At 45.0% G+C, this 25,989-nt stretch overlaps 2 protein-coding genes across 2 annotated transcripts in view; one reads left to right on the top strand and one right to left on the bottom strand.

Annotated features, from left to right (window-relative positions):
• Positions 1–3,569: 3,569 nt before the first annotated feature.
• The window catches only part of LOC5571316 (chaoptin), a 276,580-nt gene continuing 254,160 nt past the window's right edge, over positions 3,570–25,989 (bottom strand). The window contains 7 exon segments of the mRNA XM_021840573.1: positions 3,570–4,278; positions 4,345–4,448; positions 4,450–4,899; positions 4,959–5,073; positions 5,138–5,496; positions 5,558–6,217; positions 6,285–6,359. Coding sequence (XP_021696265.1) covers positions 3,975–4,278; positions 4,345–4,448; positions 4,450–4,899; positions 4,959–5,073; positions 5,138–5,496; positions 5,558–6,217; positions 6,285–6,359 — 2,067 coding nt within the window. The 3' untranslated portion in view covers positions 3,570–3,974.
• Positions 14,648–16,606, top strand: LOC5571317 (probable rRNA-processing protein EBP2 homolog). Its single transcript, XM_021840577.1, has 4 exons — positions 14,648–14,750; positions 14,990–14,999; positions 15,478–15,592; positions 15,659–16,606. Exons 3-4 carry the CDS (start codon positions 15,524–15,526, stop codon positions 16,553–16,555), a joined length of 966 nt encoding a protein of 321 aa, XP_021696269.1. The 5' UTR covers positions 14,648–14,750; positions 14,990–14,999; positions 15,478–15,523; the 3' UTR covers positions 16,556–16,606.

Raw genomic sequence — 25,989 nt, 5'->3', positions numbered from 1 at the left:
ATGTAAATGTTGATATTTTTATATGGAGTTCTAAGCGTGTGTCAGGCGTACAACGATACACGTTTATTTATGTTTTCATCTGCTCAAAATATGGGTTTTTGTCATAATCTGATCAAAAGCAGCAGCTTCACCAAGAGGAAAGAAGATGAGAAGCTGTTTCTGTGCAGTCACCACTTTGCTAATACTATTTTGATGCCGTTTTGGTTTGATGGTGGAATAGAAAGATCACGACGGAACATTTCACAACCACCATCTCCTTCACCTGGGGCTGCTGAGGTGCTCCGTGAATATAAAAAGTGTCCTGCTCTCTTCTGGTTTTATGGTCGACCGGGGGCTGGCGATGAGGATTTCACAGCGTAGCATAATGTATTCGAAGCTGTTTTATCCCAACTGGAAATCCGGAAGACTGCAAGAAGTCCTCGATTGGCACATCCACCATTTAGTTTGGATTCCCCCAGCATCCGTGAAATATGAATCGTATGAAATGACCAGAACCAGAAATGTCGCGTGGAGAAATCTTCATCCCTTCCACAGTTTCACCGGCGGCCGGTGGGGACCAGAACCCTTTTTGTGAACTATAGAGGAGCACCGCAGCGGCTGCGGGCGGGGTGATGAGGATATTTGTTGTGGTCGTTAAGAATTTCGTGGTGGCGAGGACCATCAGATTGGTAGAACTGACCTTTTAAAGACCCCTATGAGAGGAGTATATTCAACGGGGAAGCGCTCATGGTTCTGGTAAATAAACGGAGATAATTCCGGGGACCGTTTGACCTCATAAATGCTTCTGAGCTTGAGGCAGATATCTCTGCAATGTTCAGGATTTATTCAGGTGTCGAAGATAATAAACGCGTGTCAATATTTTTCTCTCTTTTATTCATTTGCTGTGCTTATGCAGAGCGAATAGTGACGTAACTATTTGCTCAACGTGAACATAGCGGAAGAATAAAAGAGATAACTAGTGGCACGAATCCATGATCTTTGCACCTGAGTTGATCCAGAACATGGATTTCTCCGTTTCTGCCGTGAGTCCGATTTGACACTGACATTTCATTAGGTCCACAAACACTCAACGCAGGGGTGAGGTTGAAATCTCCTATTTGTATACCCACAGGGTTGAAACAACTGTGCCGCAGGACAGTTTCCACATAAAAAAGTGGTGAATATCCATGTTTTCAAAAAAATATAACAAATTAAGGAGTTCATATAAACTATTTCTAAAAGCGTCGATAATCATGAAAAATAATCGACTTTCGAAGAAAAATATAAAAATAGGGGGTGAGATCTGACGGAAATGGTCTATTGAGGGGAAAATAACTATCGAAATATCAAATTTTAATTAAAAGTTAAACGAATCGGTGAAACGGTTCACAGTCTATTAGGGTGTTTTATGTGTTTTGGACAAAGCGTTAAGTGTATATAATTTGGCCATCTCCATTTGTTTTAGCCGCAAATGGCCAAATTATATACGCGTAACGGTCTGTCCAAATTACTTTGATCACCCTACTACAAGTTAATATTGTGTATTTCTTTCACTTCTGGACTGCGAAGTGCGGCTTCATAAGTGCGAAAATGCGAATGAAAGTGCGAGATTGCATCGAATCATGTTGGTGTCTTCAGAGCACTTATTCTTTGGACTGCGATGAATAACCCCGCTGAAGACACCGACTCGATTTGATGCATTTATTATGCTTTTATTAGCGTTCCCTCACTTGTAAAAACTTCTGCGATAGTCCAGTGGTGAAAGAAATGCGCAATATATCGTATTCTATTTTTAAAATGTATTTATGAGAAAATATCTATATTTGTATTGTTATGATACTCAACAACCCATACATTATATTGCAAAAATCTCATATACCATACAGTGAACTGTTCAAAACAATATATTGTACTGTAATTGTATTGTCATTTTACAATATACTGTATTGTATTTCCAACACTCAAGATAAAGTTCCCATTTGATTCATGTGCCAACCTACATGGATTTTTGCAATGGGGGTTTGCACATGGAGAGTATGTGCGAAGTCAATACACTATCGCCAAAGTTTCTTTTCATTGAAAGCATGATTAACTCAAATGTAATCAATGGATCTAACACATACATTTCATGTTTCACTTTTATCGAATGCATTTAAGATACACATTACTTGAAGGGATGATTTTCTCCATGGATCAGAGATAATCTGAATAAAATCACAACTAACTTCCAAACTTTTAAAAAATTGGAATTTGTTAGTGATTCCGATGAAATAATATATTAAATATTGTGGTACCGGAAAAGATAGCTGTACAACCGATACAGTCAGGCAGACAATCGTCATCAGGTGATGATTGTCTACCTGGTTGTGTCGTTTCATGTAGCATTGTTGCTGGCAGTGATGCATTTGAACGCGTTCAGTTCGCGTTCCAGTTCATTTTGTTGAACGCAGCGATCAAGTAGGCTTGAACATTGAGCAGTACAAAAATATGAACCCGTGCGAGCCGGAAAATGAACGCGATCAGTTTTAACTGATTCACGACAAATTCTAGGTCAATGTTATGTTTTTGACATGCATAATATCGAGGGCTGTATGATTTCTATATTCAGGATAAATTTCGACTATTAATACATTCATTCTTCAAGTGGGACCTTCAATCATTATTGTGAACTGAACGGGCCGTTCTTGAGCAACGGCAAGCTCTTGCTCGTAAGTTCATTGACTACTACGTTCAAGTGCAAATTTGGCTCGGGCTCCGTTCATTTTTGGCTCGCGTTCAGTTCAAAATGCACCACTGGTTGCTGGCTACCTTTTCCGGTACCACAACACTTTCTTCGATTCATATCCTCTATGTTCTCCATTTTAACGTCATATACATTCTATTGCAGTTAAGGACCCTCCTGGTAATCACAACTCCAGAGCAAAACTGCGAAAAACTTTCCTTCCAGCTGCCATTTTTGTTTACGCAATGTGCTTTGGAACGGTATAAAACTTGCACATATGTTAAATGTGACTCAAATGATATATAAGAGCCACACTAATGTAAGGTATTCGCTAATGATATACTGCTTATATGATACAAATGGAAATAATGAAATAGCTAAATCGAACCAGGTATGTGCAACTGCACATGTATTCCAGGGAGCTGGATTTTTTAAATTTTGTATGAGCTGTACATCTTAAGGACACCCACCTACCCCCTCCAGCGTTATAAAATTTGTGAATGGGTCCAAAAGGCTTAGCTACAATTATGTAAGCAGCAACGCGGTGCAGTTTTTGACATTTAACCCATACATTTTCTGTTGAAACCTACCGCGCCGCGTTGCCGCTCCAGCGTATTAAATTTGTAAACGGAGTCTGTAATTCATCCAAATTTTGTTAGGGTTCATTCACAAATTTCATGACGCAAAAAATGGCCATTTGCAGTACCCACCCACCACATCGTAACGCATTTTGCATGAATATTTTTCTAATTTTGTATGAGCTGTAACACGTTCAGGACACCCTCTTTAGCGTTATGAAATTTGTGAATAGGCCCTTATATGCCTGCACTAGTTGACGATTCGAAGAATAATATTTAAAAAACACCAGTTTACAATGGGTTACTTTATTAAACTATTTTTCTATAAACATGTTGGCACATTGAATTCACGGCTTGCATGGTAAAATATTTCATCAAAACATCCTAAAAGCTATAAATAACTTAAAATGCATCATTTGTTCATTTGTTATTAAATGGAATGAATTCAAAAAGCAGCCAAACAAAAAACAACGACTGAAACCACAAAATCAAAACTAAACGCAATAATGATCAGATTTTCCGGTTTGCCCGGCTCACAGTTCTTCCAGCTCCAGATCAAACTCACTACCGAAATCGCAAGCATCGTCCACGTACGACACGGCTGCGGCGGAACCATTCATTGCACCACGGTCGCTATATAATTGCTCCAGATAGTCGTAGAACTCGCTGTACATTTTGAACAAATACCGAATGAGTCAGATAAGTAGGACGACGAACACCGAAACGAACGCTATCCCGGGCACAATGCCCAGCTTCGGCGCTGCACTTCCCCAGCCGCATTCCAAATCCCGTTTGAGCACTTCCAGTAGGTTTTCGTCCTTTTTGTTGCTGCATGTAGCTTCTCGCAGATCGTCAGCCGAGTCTTCGCAGTCATCGCTGGAATGCGTCATCAGGGAACTCACTAGATGTTTGTGGTGACCGTTGAAGCTGGAGCTTTCGGTCCAGGGATGAGCCGGGCATATGTATTGGCGACGTTTTCGCTGCCAAAACTCGATCCAGCTGAAACATGTGATGTATGTGTTGATGAGATTTCTTGGTCTAGGGTTTTGTAGAGAAAGGGCTTACCCAATTTCACAATCGCATGACAGAGAGTTTCCAGAAATGTGTAGATCAGTTAAAAACACGTGTTCAGGCAGGTGTAAGTAGTGAGCGGAATTCGGATTAGGAAGTGCTTTTTAACTGATCGTTACTATACTCCAAATCCAAGGAAATGTTCCTAACTGCCTTTCCAATGTTCTTGAAGAAGTTGCTGGGCAAATCTACAATGGAGGTATTGTAGAGAGATAGATGTAGATAGACCGACTGGATTCCTTTCAAGACATTATCAGCTAATCGATTGAACCCAGAACCGCTGAATGTAATGCTCTTAAGCTTCTGAGGCAGCATTCCTTCCATCTCTCGACGCATATCGCTGGTTGGAATCGATACGGGCTTGGGAGTTTTGGGAGCTGCTGCTGCAGTGTCTGATCGGGGTTGCGATGGTGGTTTGGGGGCCTCAATCCAAAGCTCTCGCAGGTTGTGGGCATTCTCCAGAACTCGTGGGATATTGAAATGTTGAATATTTGGATATGTTGATATCTTCAGGGTTCGCAGGAAATGTAACTTGTTAAGAACGCCGTTCTGAGAAAGATTCATAAATCAGATTTGATATTCAAGTCCTTCAGATTACTACTTACTACCTCAAAGCCATTCAGGTTAAGATTGGCAATATCAAGATGTTCCAATGTATCAGCAGCTCCTAGAAGACTGGTATTTGTCATACTAGTTATTGGGTTACCCGATAGAGATAACGATCTATAATTGAAGCACAAGAATACATGAAAATGGAACAATGTGATCTATTCACCTAATTACATACTTCAAGTTGTGTAACGAATGAGTGATCAGCGGTACATAAGTCAGATCATTTTCGGATAGGTCCAGTTCACGTAGCGATGACATGTTGGCAGCTAGCTCTGGTGGAATGGACGGCAGATCGTTGTGCGATATTTTCAGTACCCGTAGTGATGGATTGGAGATTTCCGGGACGGCAGTTAACGATACATTGGTCAAACGTAGTTCAATCAGACTATTCTCCAGGCCTATGAATGCTTTGCCCATTACTTCCAATTCATCGTTGTGGGATAGATCTAGTAATGATAGACGGGGAAGAGTAGCAAAGGCGGCATCCTCCAGCCTAACCAATCGGTTATGGGACAAGTCCAGAACTGAGAGGGACTGAAATTGTTTGTTAATTTCCTTCAATATTTGTACTATAGAGAATTATAAAAATAAATACCCTAAATTTATTTGATAAATCAACGCTATGAATAGCGCCGATATGGTTATGGCTCAAGTCCAGTTCACATAGTGCCATTGCTGCTAAGTTGGATAATGCTGTTGCTGGAATCTTCGTGAACTGATTATGAGATAGATCTAACCTTTCCAATCCATCCTGAAGTATCAGTCCATCCGGTAAATACTTCAAATGGTTATGAGCCATTTCTAATACTCTAAGCCCCCGTATATTACGGAACAGCTCCGTCGGTATATCTGTTATCATATTGTTGGACAGCTTCAAAACTTGCAACATTTTGGTATTGTAGAACGTATCGTAATCAATGTCATTGATGACATTGTGTTCCAAATTCAACCACTGAAGAAGCGGTAGATTTCCAAAAACTTCGCGACTCGTGTTGCTAATTCGATTACCGGCCAGTGAAAGTTTCACGAGCGATAGTTCTACTGGTTTGAAGTAATCGCTGTCGATTCTGCTAATGTTATTGCTAGACATGTCCAGATTTTTTATGTTGCTGAGTGGAACCCCGTGTTCACGGCCGTTATTAGCATGCGCTTGTTGCACCGGAGATGACGCGTTTGTGCTCGGGATGAACAATTCACCGAGTGCACTGATGCGATTATGGCTGACGTCCACTTCCAACGATGTCAACGAACCAACCTGAAAAGGAAGATGTTGATAATATAGCAATGGTATTGCACTTATAAATAATGTTAATAGAGATTACCTGATCAAAATAATCAAAATCGAAAGATGGTAGAGCATTGTAAGCCAAGTCGAGTTTTTCAAGCTCTGGAAGATTCTGTGAAATGAAAATTATAAGTCAAAATTAGTACTTTTATAATACACTAAAGTTTTTTTACACGGTTTTTTTGCACGTTTTATTTTTACACGGCTTGTTTTACACGTCTTTCGGAATTTACACGGTACTTTTTTGCACGGAATTCAGATTTAACACGGGTTTTTTCTTATTTACACGGGTTTTGGAATTAACACGGTTTTTTTTCTTATTTACATGGATTTCAGAATTAACACGTACTTTTTACACGGATTCCAGAATAGACCATTTCCGTGAAAAAAAATTATTTGCTCATAAGCTTCTTTTTAATTTACTGGATCAAGTCTCCCAAGGAACACATATGTTTTGAAGTCTCTAACTATTGAAAAACAACGAAAAACTGGCGGCACACTTGTTCACCCCACGGTCTCCTAGAATTTATAACTCTCCGATGTTTTAAGGAAACCCTTTTTCCCCTATGAATTTATCTCCACGTTGTGGTGAATTTTGATCAGCTGTTCCTCCGCGGTTTCATCATGGTCATCTGCAGGAATCATTGACATTATTTTTATTTGAAGTTTTGAGGTTATGTCTAGCAACATCTATCTCCTCCTATTATGCCACTTCCACAGTGGCTGGAATCCCGGAAACCTCATTGATGGTGCTAGGCATCGAAATTTCTATATTAACAGGCTCTAAACGGAGCCATAAATTTGATTGCGCCAGCATACATATTTCCGCGTTTTTGTTTTTATCAAACATTTGCCATCATCACGACAAAATCCTTCACGACCAAGATCCTTCATATCCGTCTCATGAAGCTGCTGTGGTGTTCCGGTTGAATGGTTCTCAACAAAGGTCCTGCTCGTTTCTGGTTTTGTGGCCAGTGAGAAAATGGCGATGAAAATTTCACTGCGTGTCAGTATATCGTTTTTGAATCTGTTTGATCCCAATCCGGAAGAGTTCCCGTTTCGAGGTTGCAAGAGCTCCTCGATTGATATATCATTTGATCCGGATTTTCCCTGGGTATCTGTTACAACAATATGCTATCGCACAGTAAAATCTTCACCGCTATATTCCGCCGGACGCAAAACCGGAAACGAGCAGGGCCCTTCTCGGAATCCATTTCGAGGACTAACACGGAGCACCACAGCAGCTTCAGGCAACGAGATGAAGGCGATGTTTATTGTGGTCTTGTAGGATTTCGTAGTCGCATTCCTACGATGATGGCCATTTTTCGGGTAGTCCTTATCATTCCGGAGACGGTTTGAGGCAATAGATAGCAATTTGATAAACAAAAAACGAAAATAATTGCTACTCATTTTTTTTTCTATATGGGCGAGCGAGTCAGTTCTGTTGCTTGTGGGAATAGTGGGTTTTGACCTGGGAGGGAGGCACCGATACTACACACGAAATATAAGACGTTATTTTGAACTGCAAGATAACTCCAGCTTGCCAACCACAATCAAGGCAGGCATCGAGAAAATCGGTAGTTCCCTTTTGTTGTGCACCTTTGATCTTTCCTGACAAACATGAAAAAAGGGCCACCACAGAGAAACAGACGTAACACTTAGAACAAATCTCGATCAAAATCTTAGTCGCGAAATCATGTACGCCCAAATGCTACAAACACTGTAGTTGGCCGATGGACCAACAGGTGGCGGTAGTGTGTAAACGTCAAACACGAACAAAAACGACGAGAGCGCTGCGGGTGGTCGATTGACGACCTACCCAATATTTGAATCGATCGTTAAAAAGTTGGTCGATGGACAGCGATGAGAGTGTGACGTCTGTTTGTCTGTGGGGTCACAGTTTTCTATGCACTAAATATTCATTTTCATTGGAAAAAGTAGAACTATGCGTTTTTCAATGCTTTATGTTCAATCAGATTAAATGGTGCTCACGTGACATTACTTGCGTTATGTGCATGAATTGATTTTCATTCGATTTTTATCACTTTTGAAAGAAATACGAAAATGTGTTTTAATCAGTTACGCGCTTTTTTTCATGTTAGTCCAATGTTTGAGATCTGGGCTCACAGTGACAGTTCGTGACAGCGGAATCTCGGCTCACTATGACGTACAGAAATTTTGTATTGGTTTCTCCCTCCCAGGTTTTGACATTTCATCATGTCTACAAACATTCATTGCAGGGGTGTTAATCAACGTTGTGGAAAAATCTCCACTTTGAATGCCCCTAGAGTTGAAACAACTGTGACGCACGACGATTTTTATAGGTGAAATGTGCACGCTAAGAAAATAAAATACTTGTAAACGTAGTAGCCGTTGGTTTGCTGAAGCGCGAACTGTCCCGGATGTTCGCCATGACTGACTGTGGGGAGCTAAACCATTTCCTCGGCATGAAGATACGGTACGATCGGTCAAGCGGAAAGATGACGTTATCTCAAGAAAATAGTCTGGAGAAAATCTTCCAGAAGTTCGGCATGTCGCAGTGCAACCCTACAAGGACCCCGATGGAGAAGGGTTTGCAGCTCGATCGTAAAGTAACCGAAGCCTTTGACGAACCGTACCGTGAACTTTTGGGGAGCCTGATGTACGTGATGGTGTCCACGCGGTCGGACATCTGTTTTCCAGTCGGGTACCTTGGGAGGTTCCCATCCCAACCCGGACAGCAGCACTGGACCGCACTCAAACGAGTGGTGCGTTACCTAAAAGGAACGATGGACCATTGCCTTACGTTTTACCGAGATGACCGAGCGCTACCCCTGATCGATTCGCGGATGGCAGACTGGGCTACCGACACAGAGGACCGGAAGTCAGTTAGCGGATTCGTTTTCCAAGTGTATGGATCGACGGTTGTATGGTCAAGCAAGAAGCAGACGACGGTGGCCACTTCGTCAAGTGAAGCAGAGTATGTGGCATTGAGTGCTGCAGCATCGGAAGCAGTATGGCTGGCCGGAATCCTCGGTGATTTAGGTGAGAAGACGATCGAACCAGTGACCATATTCGAAGACAACCGTGGATGTATCGGTATGGCCAAGAACGTGGAGAGCAAGAGAGTGAAGCATATAGACATCAAGCATCATTTTCTGCGAGATCTTGTTGCTGCTGGGAAGTTGCTAGTCGAACCGATTGCGAGCGTAAACCAACTAGCTGACTTCTTCACAAAGGCCTTGGACGTTGGACGACTTGAGGAACTTCGGAAGAAGCTAGGAGTGTCCCAACGAGAGGGGGTGTAAACGTAGTAGCCGTTGGTTTACTGACGTGAGCGCCCGCGCAATTTTTTCAACCCCATTCCACATCAAGACACCGAAGTGTACAGACCGTTTCCTGTTAATAAACCTTGTTCGTTATTGTTAGAACCCGTGTCCTGGTCATTTCTCCCAGCCCTGTCCGCCTCAGATTCCATCAATACTAGATAAGTTAAATACCATTCTAAAACCGTATTTGGTCTATTCACTCATTGGAATGTGTTAAAAAGGAATATGCTTACTTACTTACTTATTTGGCTTTACATCAATTATCTTGATAAAGCCTCGCCAACAATATTTCGCCAATTCCCTCGGTTCATGGCCGCTTCTCTCCATCCTCGACTGTGACCCACGCTCTCCAGGTCCTGGTGTACCTGGTCAATCCACCTAGCTCGCTGCGCCCCACGCCTTCTTGTTCCGACCGGATTCGTGGCGAACACCATCTTTACAGGGTTGTTGTCCATCATTCTTGCAACATGCCCTGCCCAGCGTATCCTTCCAGCTTTAGCTACCTTCACGATACTGGGTTCGCCGTAGAGTTGAGCGAGCTCGTGGTTCATCCTTCGCCGCCACACGCCGTTCTCCTGCACGCCGCCGAAGATCGTCCTTAGCACTCGGCGTTCGAAAACCCCAAGAGCTTGCAAGTCCTCCTCGAGCATCGTCCACGCCTCATGCCCATAGAGGACTACCGGTCTTATGAGCGTTTTGTACATCGTGCATTTGGTGCGGGGGTGAATCTTTCTTGACCGCAGTTTCTTCTGGAGCCCATAGTAGGCACGACTTCCACTGATGATGCGCCTTCGTATTTCCCGACTAACATTGTTGTCAGCCGTCAACAAGGATCCGAGGTAGACGAACTCGTCCACCACCTCGAAGGTATCCCCGTCTATCGTAACACTGCTTCCTAGGCGGGCCCTGTCGCGCTCAGTTCCGCCAACCAGCATGTACTTTGTTTTCGACGCATTCATCATTAGCCCGACTCTTGTTGCTTCGCGTTTTCAGGCGGGTGAACAAATCTGCCACCGTTTCAAATTTTCTCCCAATAATATCCATGTCGTCCGCGAAGCAAACAAATTGTCCGGATCTAGTGAAAATCGTGCCTCGACTGTTAAGTCCGGCTCTCCGCATGACACCTTCAAGCGCAATATTGAACAACAGGGCACGAAAGTCCGTCGCCCTGTCGTAGTCCCCGCCGAGACTCAAACGAACTGGAGTGTTCGCCCGAGATCTTCACGCAGTTTTTCACACCGTCCATCGTTGCTCTGATCAATCTTGTGAGCTTCCCGGGAAAAGCTGTTCTCGTCCATGATTTTCCATAGCTCTATGCGGTCGATACTATCGTATGCCGCCTTGAAATCGATGAACAAATGGTGCGTAGGGACCTGGTACTCACGGCATTTCTGGAGGATTTGCCGCACGGAAAAGATCTGGTCCGTTGTCGAGCGGCCGTCGATGAAACCTGCTTGATAACTTCCCACGAACTCGTTTGCTATAGGTGATAGACGACGGAAGAGAATCTGGGATAGCACTTTATAGGCGGCGTTTAGGATGGTGATTGCACGATAATTTTCACACTACAGTTTGTCGCCCTTTTTGTAGATAGGGCATATAACGCCTTGCTTCCACTCCTCCGGTAGCTGTTCCGTTTCCCAGATTCTGACTATCAGCCGATGCAGACAAGCGGCCAACCTGTCCAGGCCCAACTTGATGAGTTCGGCTCCGATACCATCCTTGCCAGCGGCTTTGTTGTTCTTGAGCTGTTGAATGGCATCCTTAACTTCCCCCATCATGGGAGCTGGTTGATTTCCGCTGTCCGCTGTGCTGACGTAGCCATCGCCTTCGCTGTCCTGACCTTCTGTGCCTGTGTTCTCTGCGCCATTCAGGTGTTCATCGTAGTGCTGCTTCCACCTTTCGATCACCTCGCGTCCGTCCGTCAAGATGCTCCCATCCTTATCCCGGTACATCTCAGCTCGCGGCATGAAGCCTTTGCGGGATGTGTTGAGCTTCTGATAGAACTTCCGCGTTTCTTGAGAACGGTACAGCAACTCCATCTCTTGGCATTCCACCTCTTCCAGGCGGCGCTTTTTGTCCCGGAATAGGCGGGTTTGCTGTTTCCGCTTCAGTCTGTATCGTTCCACGTTTTGCCGCGTACCATGCTGCAGCATTGCAGCCCGCGCTGCATTCTTCTCCTCTAAAACCTCCTGGCACTCCTCGTCGAACCAATCGTTTCTTGCGCTCCGTTCCACATATCCGACAACGCTTTCGGCAGCGTCGTTAATGGCTGCTTCGACTGTCCTCCAGCAGTCCTCAAGAGGGGCCCTATCGAGCTCGCCCTCATCCGGCAACGCTGCCTCAAGATGCTGCGCGTACGCATTGGCGACATCCGGTTGTTTCAGCCGCTCGAGATTGTACCGGGGGCGGGCGTCGGTACCGTATATTGTTGATGACGGATAGTTTTGGGCGCAGTTTCACCATCACCAGGTAGTGGTCGGAGTCAATGTTGGCGCCACGATAGGTTCTGACGTCGGTTATGTCGGAGAAGTGCCGTCCATCGATCAAAACGTGATCGATTTGCGATTCTGTCTGCTGAGGTGATCTCCAGGTGTACCGATACGGGAGGCTGTGCTGGAAATAGGTGCTACGAATGGCCATGTTCTTGGAGGTGGCAAACTCTATCAGTCGTAGGCCGTTCTCGTTCGTCAGCCGGTGGGCGCTTGAACTTTCCAATCGTCGGTCTGAACTCCTCTTCCTGGCCAACCTGAGCGTTCAAATCTCCTATGATGATCTTGACGTCGTGGCTTGGGCAGCGGTCGTACTCGCGTTCGAGCTGCGCGTAAAATGCGTCCTTGTCATCATCAGTGCTTCCGGAGTGTGGGCTATGCACGTTGATTATGCTGAAGTTAAAGAATCGGCCTTTGATTCTTAACTTGCACATTCGTTCATTGATCGGCCACCACCCGATCACGCGCCTTTGCATATCACCCATCACTATGAAAGCTGTTCCCAGCTCGCGTGTGTTGCCGCAGCTGTGGTAGATGGTATGATTACCTCTAAACGTTCGCACCAATGCTCCTGCCCAGCACACCTCCTGCAGCGCTACGATGTCGAAACCGCGGGTCTTCAGTACATCGGAGAGTATGCGAGTACTTCCAATGAAGTTGAGAGATTTGCAGTTCCATGTACCGAGTTTCCAATCGCTAGTCCATTTTCGTCGCTGTGGTCTTTGCCGATTGTTCCGGTCCGTATTCTCTCGTTGACGTTCCTGTGCTGATGTGTTTTTACGGTTGGCTTGCAGGGCCTGACACCAACCCCCTAGATTTCCGGAGGACCATTCCCCCTAAATATTCGGAGGGCCATAGTGCGCAGTTTAGCTTAGAGTCCTTCTCTGGCACTCGGACGATGATCAGCCGCCCCTGAAATGGGGAACAGACGCTGTTGTGAGCCGCTCCTAACGTGGAGTACAGACGCTCCAGGTTTGCTAAAGCAAACCCCCCCTTCCCTGTCAGCATACGACCAAAGTTCCCACCGGGGGTTGGTTACCCGATCTTCCCCAAGGTTACTCGTACCCCGGCCAGTACCACGAGGAGGTAGGGATAGGAGTTGCTGGGCAAGAGGCTAAGGACCGCACAAAGGGGTCTATTTTATTCCTGCAGGTACGCGAGGTACCAATGGTACGCCATGCCCAGCCATTTACCGCGCCAAAAAAATGCAGGAAGGAATATGCATTGCTAGTATAAACAATTTTTTATTTATGACCGTGCTTATCACGGGAATAATCCATTGGGCTGATAAAGAAGGGAAATTCAATGAATTTCATAAAAACTGATTTTATTTTATTTTGAAAATATGAAAACAAAATAACAAAATTGAAAGTGAAACAGAATTCTAATTTTATTGATAATATATTGCTAATAACTTTTTGCTGACGCGACATGAGCGTCGTCCCGTCGCAATTTTTAAAACTTTCATTTTTTATCATGGTATGAAAGTGGTGAGAACTCTGCAACTTATTCCATCGGTTCACTAGGACTTGAGCTAGTTCCGCACCGTTTGCATCATCTACTTAGTTCTGCCAGTTCAGAAAATCCCGTCGACAATGTTTCCGCTGGTGGTATTCGTCATTTTACTCCATATCCAGCGGCCAGAAGTTTTTGGTGGGATTCTAAACGAACAAAAATGTTGCTGTAAAAGCAGTCACGGAGCCGCAGAGTGAAAGAAAACTTACCGATAGCAACACATTCTCGCTCCCAAATAACTATTTAATATATTATTTCGTTTTTCTCGTGAAAACAGTTATTAGTTTTATGAGGCACGATTACCGGGCTTGAGGACTCCCAAAAATAAAATGTCTGATTCGAATTCGGTTTTGTTAAGTCCCCGGAGTGAAATAAGGTGCACAATAAGCAGAGAAATTGATAAATTCCCAAAAAGATTAGGAATGCATAAAATTTATTACTACAATGTATATCATTTATTCGTAACAATGAATAAAGTTGTGTAAATATAAACAAGTAATATTGTGCATTTCTTTCTCTACTGGACTGCGAAGTGCAGCTCCTTAAGTGCGAAAATGCGAATAAAAGTGCGGGATTGCATCGAATTATTTCGGTGTCTTCAGCGGGGTTGTTGTTTGGACTTCGAGGAATAACCCCGCTGAAGACACCGACTCGATTTGAAGCAATCGCGCACTTTTATTAGCATTTCCGCACTTGTAAAAACTTCTGCGATAGTCCAGTGATGAAAAAAATGCGCAATATTTATTATACCAACTAGAGTTTTCCATTTTCTCCGTGTGGTGAATATCCATGTTTTCAAATTTTTTTTCAGAAAATCAGGAGTGTATATATGCAAAATCTGAAAGCGTTAATATTCGTTTCAAAATGATTGTCTTTCGAAGAAAAATACAAAAGCTAGGGGTTAGATCTGACGGAAATGGCCTATAAAAATTGGTGCAAACTAACTTTTTATTTGTTTCCTTTTCTCACTAGGTTTTGGCCACTCTAGAACACAGTGTGCACCGCCATCAGTAAAATAGAGCTGTGCGTCGATTCGCTGCAGATTCCATCTAATCTCATTTGCACGCCCCTCGACACGCGCATTTGACAGCGGCGGCGCTCGGCCAGTCGGGCACATTTTCAAAACAAACGAGCTCCGAAGCACATGTGTTTACGATTGTTCCGCACCGGTGTTCTCGTTTTCAGTTCAATTCTCGCATAACTTATGATCTCGCCCTAAAAGCCATTGGTAACCATGTGTGTAGCTCATTGTTTCTGAGCATTTGAATGGATTTACACGTTAATCAACAACTCTATGGTGAAGAAAGGATCATTATCTACCTACCAGTGATGTTGGTTTGGATGTTTATTCCTTCACTTGCTCAGAAACAACGAGCTACACACATGGTTACCAATGGCTTTTAGGGCGTTATCTCAGAGTATGCGAGAATTGCAGTTATTTCTCGCATACTCTGAGATAACGCCCTAAAAGCCATTGGTAACCATGTGTGTAGCTCGTTGTTTCTGAGCAAGTGAAGGAATAAACATCCAAACCAACATCACTGGTAGGTAGATAATGATCCTTTCTTCACCATAGAGTTCTCGCATAACTTATGATCTCGCCCTAAAAGCCATTGGTAACCATGTGTGTAGCTCATTGTTTCTGAGCATTTGAATGGATTTACACGTTAATCAACAACTCTATGGTGAAGAAAGGATCATTATCTACCTACCAGTGATGTTGGTTTGGATGTTTATTCCTTCACTTGCTCAGAAACAACGAGCTACACACATGGTTACCAATGGCTTTTAGGGCGTTATCTCAGAGTATGCGAGAGTTGTTGATTAACGTGTAAATCCATTCAAATGCTCAGAAACAATGAGCTACACACATGGTTACCAATGGCTTTTAGGGCGAGATCATAAGTTATGCGAGATTTCAATCATTTTTACCGGAATTTAGTCGGAATTAACCCCCCAAAATGACGGATTTCGATGTCCGCGGTGAGGATTCCGATTCCAGCTACGTATCCTACGACGAGGATGATGAGGTAAGTTGCAAATTTGTCGGATTTCAAATCGATGTGGAAGTGACATGTTTTGCGTTTCGCTTTTAGCTGCGGGAAGCCTTGGCAAAGGGATTGCTCAAGCCGGGTCTAAACGTGATAGCGAAGGATCGATCGGAGCCGGCCAATGATCCCCTCAAACTGAAATCAGCCCTGGAATCGTTAATCCTGAAAGCCCCTTGGGTGGAGAGGTTGGATTTGGTGAACGACCTGGCGCCAATCACTCCGGAGCTGGCTATTCAGATTGAGAAGCACGAACAAAAGCGCGAGAATCAGTTCAAGGGAAACAAGAAAATCCCCTACGTTGCACCGGAACAGGATCCGGTCTTGAATGATTTCAAGCGGGAAATCTTGTTCCACCGACAGGCGCAAGCTGCGGTCGTGGAAGGCATTAAACGTTTGCACGATTTGGGTGTCCAAACCAAACGACCGGATGATTACTTTGCGGAGATGGCCAAAACCGACGAGCACATGCAACGCATCCGGAAGGTGTTGCTGGCCAAGCAGGAAGGTATCGCCAAATCGGAACGGGCCCGTCAATTGCGTGAACAGCGTCGCATTGGCAAGCTGATCCAGAGGCAAACGACCGAGAAACGGGATGAGGAACGGAGGAAGATGCTGGACGATATCAAGAAGTTCCGGAAGGGCAAGCTTTCCAATTTGGACTTTTTGGACGATGATGAGGAAGGTGGCGCCAGCAAGAGGAAGAAGAAGGGAACGGTGCGAGGCGCGGGTGGAAAGAAGCAGGTTAATCCGAAGAGGGCGGCCAAGAATGCCAAGTTTGGTTTCGGTGGTAGGAAGAAGGGCTCGAAGCGGAACGACAAAAAGTCGTTCATGGGTGATGGTCCGAAAAGGAAGGGCGGTGCTGCCGGAGGCGGTGGTGGGGCTGGTGGTAAGAAACGATTGGGCAAAAGCAGACGGGCACAGACCAAGAACAGAGGTAAGTAAGGGAATCAATGGATTTTTGCGTAAATACATATTTCTTTTGTCAGTAAGTTACATATTGATCGTGGTTAATTCAATTAGAGAACATTCCCGGAACGACTCGTCTCTTTTTTTTTTATATGTTAGTAGCAACTTTAGTAGCATACACAGGGCTGGTTTTTTTTTTATAAGACTTGATCACTATCAGGAATTTTTCCAGCGATTTTTTATTTCACGATATTTTTAGGGATTCCTCTAGAAATTCCTTAAGGTCAGGTAGCCAAGCTGGCCGTGCTGGATGTACGGCGCGATGATTTGTAAGCCGACAGAGGATCGCCGTACCTGGGGGGTGTTGAGTACACCCTAATGTATGCCCTCCGCCGTGTGCATTATGCGCACTATTGAGAATCGAGTTGCGACGCGGCGAAGTTGGTACCACTTTGAGTGTGTGGGCGTAAATGAGAGCATAGCTAATGTGGATTGGAGCTGTAGCGGTTGCATAGCGAATCCGGGCGTAGCGGGTGCCACAACGTCAACGACACCAGAGACCAGCACCACAACAACGACATCGAGGCAGTCTGCAGAGTTCGAGACGTTACAAAGGCAAATGGAGAGCTTGCGACAGATGATGTCAGAACAACAAAAGAACTTCGAACGATTACTCAAAGCCAAAGAGGAGGACCAACGAAAAGCCCTGGAACGTCAGAGGACTCATTTTGAACATCTGCTGAAGTTTACTGAACAGGCAAGTGCGTCCAACGATCCAATTCCCAGCCACAAAAGCCCATCAAATTCCAACATGCCACGTTCATCGGCTAATTTGAGGGTTCCGAGCATTCCAATACAGCCGAATGCGAACTCAACAACTATAGCCGGTTCGATTCGAGTTGGTGGAGCTCGTCGGACTACACCGGGAGAAGGATCAGTGAGTATCGAACGGCAATTGACACTGTTAGCCAAAAAGCAGGCGCTCGAAATGAAGCATCTAGAAGAACGTTTGAAAATTATGCAGTTGAACGGCGATATGGATGATGATCAGATCGAGGAAGATGCTGTTGGATTGGATCCTGAGGCGCAGGAATTCACACCAACTACAGATATTTTCCATCTATCACAACCATACACCGAGTTGAGTAGGAGTCAGTTAGCAGCGCGTCAAGCAGTTGCGAAGGAGCTACCAATATTTTCTGGAGCACCGGAGGAGTGGCCGCTTTTTATAGCCACCTACGAGAATACAACAAGAATGTGTGGATACAGTGATGAAGAGAATTTGCTTCGGCTGCAACGCAGTCTTAAAGGAAAAGCTATGGATGCCGTTCGTAGCCGCCTGTTGTATCCGGTGGGTCTACCAGGAGTGCTTCAAACGCTGCGAACCTTGTTTGGGCGACCGGAGGTGATAATTCATTCATTGGCGTACAAGATTCGGAACATGCCTTCGCCGAAAACGGAAAAGCTGTCAACGCTAATTGACTTCGGTATCGCAGTTCAAAATATGTGTGCTACCATCAAAGCATGCGGACTCGACGAGCAACTCTACAACGTAGCTCTACTTCAAGAGTTAGTTGATAGACTCCCATCAACAATAAAACTCAACTGGGCATTACACCGGCAAACTCTACAAACTGCTACACTGTCAAACTTTTCGGATTGGTTGGAGATGTTAGTAGAAGCGGCATGCGCCGTGACCGTTCCAACAAGCGTGGCCTTTAATCCAGCAAAGACTGAAAAGCGTACTCGCAGAGAAGATCTGAATTTGCATATCGACTCCGGCCTAGAGGAAACCACTTCGAAACCGATACTAAAACAAACTAGTAAAGGTTGCCTTATTTGTCATGGAAACTGTAGCAGTGCAGCCGTTTGCAAGAAGTTCCAAAACTTCGAAATAAACGCTCGATGGGAGGCTCTGAAGCAACATAAGCTTTGCCGAAAATGCTTGAAAAAGCACTTCGGGGCATGCGATGTGAAAAGTCCATGTGGGAAAAATGGATGCTCGTACATGCACCATGCGATGCTGCACGACGACTCGCGCTACCAACCAACACCAACTGCACTCACACCGCAGGGAAGCGACAATACTGGCAGCAATTCTTCGCTTAGCTGCAACACTCATGTTAGCCAGGACGGAAAAGTTTTGTTTCGATATATACCAGTTGTCATACACGGACGCGGGGTTTCTGTTGAGACTTACGCGTTTATGGACGACGGCTCTTCTGCGACCTTTATGGAGCATAGCTTACTGAAAGAGTTGAAGCTGGACGGAAAACCCGCTCCTTTATGCCTGGGCTGGACAGCCAATCAACATCGAGAAGAGAAGGAATCGGTTAAACTGTCTTTGGAGATTTCTGGCATGTCGAACTGTAGCAAACGTTACGAGCTTTCGAAGGTGCACACAGTTCGCCGCCTTGCTCTGCCGAAACAAACTGTTGAAATAGACAAGTTAGCACAGCAATACAAACACCTAGCAGGATTGCCTATCGCTTCGTATCGGAATGTTGCTCCAAGGATACTAATTGGAGTAGATAGTTGCCGTTTGGGTTACGCAATGAATAGCCGTGAAGGTTCTGATGGTGAACCAGTTGCTAGTCGAACACGTCTCGGCTGGGTTGTGTATGGACCGTGCTCTGTGATGCCAGAAAAATCGAATTTCACTTATTTAGCACATCACAGCTATCACATCTGTCCATGCAGCGAGGAACATGATGCTGAATTACATAAATCTGTAAAAGATTACTTTGCTTTGGAGAACATTGGGGTACAACGACCGGAAAAGCCCCTGTTATCAAAATATGACGAACGAGCGGTCCAGCTATTAGAGTCCCAGACAAAATTTAACGGAACTCAATATGAAACTGGACTACTGTGGAGATATGAGAACATCACGTTACCTCACAGTAGACAAATGGCGTTGAAGAGATTGGTGTGCCTGGAGAAGAAGTTGGAAAAAGATCAGCAACTGTTTAAGGCATTCAACGAGAAAATACATGAGTATCAGGAAAAAGGATACATGAGAAAAATGTTGCCATCCGAAGTAGATGATAGCCTCCCTCGCTCATGGTATTTACTAATATTCCCTGTTCAAAACCCGAATAAGCCCGGCAAACTACGTATAGTTTGGGACGCCGCCGCAAAAGTTAATGGTTTATCTCTAAACTCTGTCTTGCTTAAGGGACCGGACCTGCTAAAGTCAATAGTAGGAGTGCTCTACAAGTTCAGGGAATTTAAAGTCGCCGTGGCGGCTGATATTGTTGAAATGTTTCATCAAGTTCAGATGACTCCAAGCGACCAGCATTCGTTGAAGTTTCTCTGGAGAGGATGCGATAAGTCACAGGATCCAGAAGTTTACACGATGGTAGTGATGATATTCGGCGCATCGTGTTCCCCAACCTGTGCACAATTCATCAAAAATCTGAATGCCCAACGCTTTGCCAACCAATTCCCGCGAGCAGCAGAAGCTATTGTCGATGAGCACTATGTCGATGACATGTTGACTAGTGTGGAATCAGAAGCCGAGGCCCAAGATTTGGCAAAGCAAGTGGAATACGTCCATGGTCAAGCAGGTTTTAAAATCCATAACTGGTTGTCAAACTCAAAAGGTGTTCTGGAGGTCATGGGAGCAGAAAACGTGAACGAGAAGAATCTCAACACTACAGCAGAACACGCGTCTGATAAAGTGTTAGGTATGTGGTGGTGCACTTCTTCAGATGAACTGACTTTCAAAGTTTCGCCACGACATGATTCTGAGCTACTTCTAGGGCGTAGCATTCCCACGAAAAGGCAGGTGCTGAGTACATTGATGACTATTTACGACCCTCTTGGCCTGATAGGGAATTATTTGATGTTCCTGAAAATTTTGCTCCAAGAAATCTGGCGCTCTGGAGTGGCATGGGACGAACCGATAGCATCTAAGCAATTAGAAAAATGGCAACTATGGCTGAAAGTTCTACCAAGGATCGAATCAGTACGGATCCCTAGATGTTACCGGAAGGAGACTTCAACTTCGAAGATGAATGATATACAACTTCACGTTTTTGTGGATGCCTCCGAGAACGGGTACGCTGCAGTAGTATACTTGCGGTTTGAAGAGAATGGGATTATAGAATGTGCGCTGGTAGGATCGAAAACAAGGGTTGCCCCGTTACGGTTTGTGTCAATCCCACGCCTCGAGCTACAGGCCGCTGTTTTAGGAGCCCGACTGGCGAGCAGCATATCAGATACGCTTAAGCTGAAGCCGGCTTGTAAATTCTTCTGGTCCGACTCACGCGATGTGATTTGTTGGCTGAATTCAGATAATCGCAGATACAGCCAATTCGTCGGATGCCGAGTTGGAGAAATTTTGGAGCTAACGGAAACATCAGAATGGCACTGGATACCTTCGAAAATGAATGTGGCAGATGATGCTACGAAGTGGCAAAGCTTGCCGAATCTGTCGTCGAGAGGTCGTTGGTTCCGAGGGCCACAATTTCTCTGGGAATCAAAAGATACATGGCCAAATTTTCCAGCGTGCCCTGGTTCTACCACTTTGGAATTGCGTGCTCACATCCAACATCACACAATACACGAAGCAATAATCAACGTCGACAAATTTTCTCAATGGAAGCGTTTAGTTCGACATACAGCGTTCGTTAGACGTTTTCCAATGAATATCAGACAGAAATATTCAGGCAAAACACGCAACACCGGCCCTCTGAATCAGGACGAGTTAAAGGAAGCCGAGAATTATCTGTATAGACAAGCTCAATCTGAATCCTTTGGTGAGGAAATCCGCATACTGCAAGATGCTGATTCAGAACCATGGAAAAGTAAGCGAAAGTTGCTGAAACATAGCTCCTTATACAAACTAAGCCCATTCATCGACGGTGATGGTATACTACGAATGGACGGTCGTATAGATGCCTGTGAATATGTTACCAACGACGTAAAGCAACCAATCCTGCTTCCTAAGCGTCATCCAATAACCGACCTGATATTGTTGGACACCCATCAGCGATATTACCATCAAAATCATCAGACGACCCTTAATGAAATCCGTCAAAAGTACTATGTCCCGAGTCTGAGAACTATCTATCGTAGTGTCCGGAGTCGTTGCCAGTTCTGCAAGGTCAGAAAGGCGGTACCCCAATCACCAATGATGGGAAAGCTGCCAGCTATGCGCCTGAAACCATTTGTCAGACCCTTTTCGTACATAGGAATAGACTATTTTGGACCACTATTAGTAATGGTCGGCCGCAGGGTCGAAAAACGTTGGGGAGTACTAATAACGTGTATGACAGTCAGAGCAGTACACATAGAAGTGGCCCATTCGTTATCAACAGAATCATGCATTCTTGCAATTCGAAACTTCGTTGCGCGAAGAGGGATGCCCTTGGAAATCATCAGCGATCGTGGAACGAACTTCGTCGGCGCAAACCACGAGCTGAAAGATGCGTTACAAAAGATGAATCAAGATAAATTGATAGAAAGCTTTGTAAGCGCCAATACAAAGTGGTCGTTCAACCCGCCCGCTACCCCGCATTTCGGAGGATGTTGGGAAAGACTAATCCAATCGGTTAAAAAAAGTCTAAACTATGTAAAGCCCAGTCGGACACCGACCGACGAATTACTTCGAAATATGCTCACCGAAATCGAACTCGTCGTCAACTCTAGGCCGCTAACGGAAATACCGGTTGAACATGATGAAGCCTCTCCATTAACCCCGAACCACTTCCTCATTGGATCCTCCAATGGTATCAAGCCCCCGGTCGCGTTCAACGACAGTGTCGCTGCGATCACGTACTCTAGAACGATGTCGATGATGTACGCGGATCAATTTTGGCGACGCTGGGTTGCCGAGTACCTTCCAACGTTAACCAAAAGGACGAAGTGGTTTCATCCTGTTAAGCCTTTGGAAGTAGGAAATATCGTGATCATAGTGGACGAAAAGTTACCTAGAAACTGTTGGCCAAAAGGACGCATCATTGGAGTAACTAAATCGAAGGATGGACAAGTACGGCGAGCATCAGTTCAAACATCAGGTGGTATTTTCGAGAGATCAGCAGCTAATCTGGCAGTCATTGAAGTCGGTTCGACCATTAGTAAGTCGGATCAATGACCGCGACCTACTGCGGGGGAGTGTTGCGCTTGCAACTAACCTCCTTCAATCCACCAGGCCTGAAGAGGCGCAACTTACACATTTATATTATATTCCTACTACCTACCTTTGTTACCATGTCATTCTCAACATCAGTATAGCCAAACAGTAGTGAATTATCAAAACGTGTGTACATGGTGAGAAGGTTTCTTATAAAATAATGAAAATATGTCCTTAAATTTGTATTTATTTTCCTTTCTATTAGTTGAACTATATACTACAACCATTCTGTAATTGAATTACCCATTAAATCTAATCTAAGCTAAAGCTGTGAAAGGTAAACTTACATTCCCAACAGTTGTTTGATAAATCTAACAAGTTGCCATTACAGACTACAGTACATCCCACGTTGTGGAAACGCATTTAATCTAATTATTAAACTATGAAATGAAACACTAAACGTAAGTATATAAGGATGAGTTTATAAGAAGTAGTGAGCCGCAATTTATTAATGAATTATGTACTTAAACAGGAAATTTCTAACCCATTCGACACCAAATAAAGTGAGGTTAAAAATATCGGAAAATCGTTTCGTTGTGTATGCAACACAAGCTATCCTGGATCTGGAGCGGAAAGCTTTGGCAACAGGCATCAAGGTACGTCACTGCTCTGTTCGTTATTCTTGTGAACCCTGTTTGGAGGGAAAGATGGCAAGGCGACCATTTCCTAACGGTGAGGCCATAGTAACGCGTCTGCGTCCGCGAACGCGATGCGATCAAAGGATTTCCTGTTGTTGATATTCTGCTTTGCGGGCTCGCACACGCGGACGCGTCGCTCGACGCGTTTACTATGGCAGCGCCCTAAGAAAGTGAGGCGTAAGTCGAAAGCGGTGTTGGATTTGATCCACAGTGACTTGTGTGGGCCGATGAAAACGGCCACACCTGGAGGCCGTCGGTATTTTCTTTCGCTGATCGACGACTACAGCCGCTTCACCACTCTATACATTCTTAGGAAGAAGTCGTATACCGTGGACGTTATCCGAGATTTCGTACGTTTGATGAAAACGCAGTTTGGTAGACCCCCGAAGATCATCAGATCGGATCAAGGAGGAGAGTACCGCAGCGCAGAGTTGGTCAAGTTTCTCAAGCAGGAAGGAATTCAGCAGCAGTTTACGACAGCATACACGCCACAGCAGAACGGAGTTGCGGAGCGCAAAAATCGTTCGCTGGTAGAGATGGCACGGTGTATGATCATCGATTCTGGGTTGCATTATCGTTATTGGGCCGAGGCGGTTAACACGGCCAACCATCTGCAGAATATGTTGCCAACGAAACCGGTGCAGCAGACGCCCTACGAGATTTGGCACGGTACGAAGCCGGACATGAGCATGATCCAGATTTTTGGTTCGGAAGCTTATGTGCACATCCCGAAGGAAAAGCGGACGAAGCTGCAATCGAAGGCGACAAAATTGACGTTTGTTGGGTACTCCCAGCAGCATAAAGCGTGGCGTTTCATCGACTTGAAGACAAACGAAATCGTTTTCAGTCGTGATGCTCGTTTCTTGCCGTCAAGTGATCGAGAGATTCCGGATGCAGTCGATGACGAAATTTTCGTGGTGCCTCCGGTGAAACCGTCCAGTAACATGGAGCATGAAGAGTCGGACGAGTCCGATGAAGATTCCGAAGATGAGCGAAGTCAGCGAAGTGACGATGAGGAAGAATTCCGTGGTTTTGAAGAAGAATCTTGCGACAATTTGGATCTTGGTTTTGAAAATCCAGCAGATCGGAGTTTATATGAAGATGCCAATGGCAGTGTTGTCTCTCGACAGGACGACGAACTAGTTTCGATCCAGGGGGAGTCGACTTATTTGCAGGAGGAGCAATTCGCCGTTACACCTCGTCGGTCTGGAAGGTCAACGAAAGGTATTCCACCTGAACGTTACGTGGCGGATGGTAAACTGGCTCGGAGTCAACAGTGTGAACCCCGAAGCTACCAAGAGGCAGTGAGTGATCCTGAGAATGGCCATTAGAAGGCCGCCATGAACGACGAGCTGAAGTCATTGCGGGAGTGCAAGGCCTGGGACTTGACGTCGTTGCCACCAGGAAGCAAGACCATCGGATGCCGCTGGATCTATAAGAAGAAGCAGGATGAGCAAGGTAAACTAATACTAATACTAAAGCGAGATTAGTAGCGCAAGGTTTCACGCAACGATATGGCCTGGACTACGACGAGGTATTCGCCCCAGTCGCGAAGCAAGTGACGCTTCGTACACTGCTGACCATCGCTGGACGAGATGAGATGCAGGTCAGGCACGTTGACGTGAAAACTGCATATTTGAATGGCGATCTCAAGGAGACCATTTATATGCGGGTACCACCCGGACTACGAGTGGAAAAAGGACAGGTGTGTCGTTTGCGTAAGAGCCTATATGGTTTGAAGCAATCAGCCAGGGTTTGGAACCAAAAGCTGAATGATGTTATGAAGCGACTGGGATTCCGGCAGGCGGATGCTGACCCGTGCTTATATGTGCGGAAGACGAGCGGCGGCACAGTGTATATCCTGGTGTATGTGGATGATATGCTAATCGCTACATCACGTGATGAAGACTACGAAGGAGTTGTGAAGGCTTTAGCTAGCGAGTTCCAGATTACAACACTTGGTGAAGTGAAACATTTTTTGGGAATAAGAGTGACGCGGAAGAACAACGCCTACTGCTTGGACCAAAAGGCTTATATCGACAAGTTGGTTGCACAGTTCGGACTTGCGGATGCTAAGGGATCACGGATTCCTATGGACGTCGGATACCTACAGCAAAAGGAGGAGTTGGAGAGTCTACCGAACAATGAGAAGTTTCAGAGCCTCGTCGGTGGTTTGCTGTATCTATCAGTAAATACCCGGCCAGACATCGCTATTAGTACATCCATTCTTGGAAGGCAGGTAAGCAAGCCAACGAATGCGGATTGGACGGAAGCAAAACGGGTTCTGCGCTACCTGAAGTCTACGAGTGATTTGAAGTTGGAATTGGCTGTAAACAGACAAGAACTTCGAGGATACGCGGACGCAGACTGGGCCGGAAATGTGAAGGACCGAAAATCGAATTCGGGCTACCTGTTTCAACTGGGTGGTGGCCCGATTTCATGGTGTGCCAGAAAGCAATCGTGTGTGGCACTTTCATCGACGGAAGCGGAGTACATTTCGTTAGCTGAAAGTTGTCGGGAGCTGCTTTGGCTGAAAAAACTATTGAAGGACTTCGGGGAGCCTGTACAGGAACCAGTACAGATCTTCGAAGACAACCAAAGTTGCATCAAGATGTTGGAGCAGAATGCAGGACTGAAGCGTTCGAAGCACGTGGACACCAAATACCACTTCGTGAAGGATTTGGCTGAAAACG

Source organism: Aedes aegypti, chromosome 1 (genome assembly GCF_002204515.2).
Source record: "Aedes aegypti strain LVP_AGWG chromosome 1, AaegL5.0 Primary Assembly, whole genome shotgun sequence".
Taxonomy (NCBI): Eukaryota; Metazoa; Arthropoda; class Insecta; order Diptera; family Culicidae; genus Aedes; species Aedes aegypti.
This window is presented reverse-complemented; position numbering and strand designations above follow the sequence as displayed.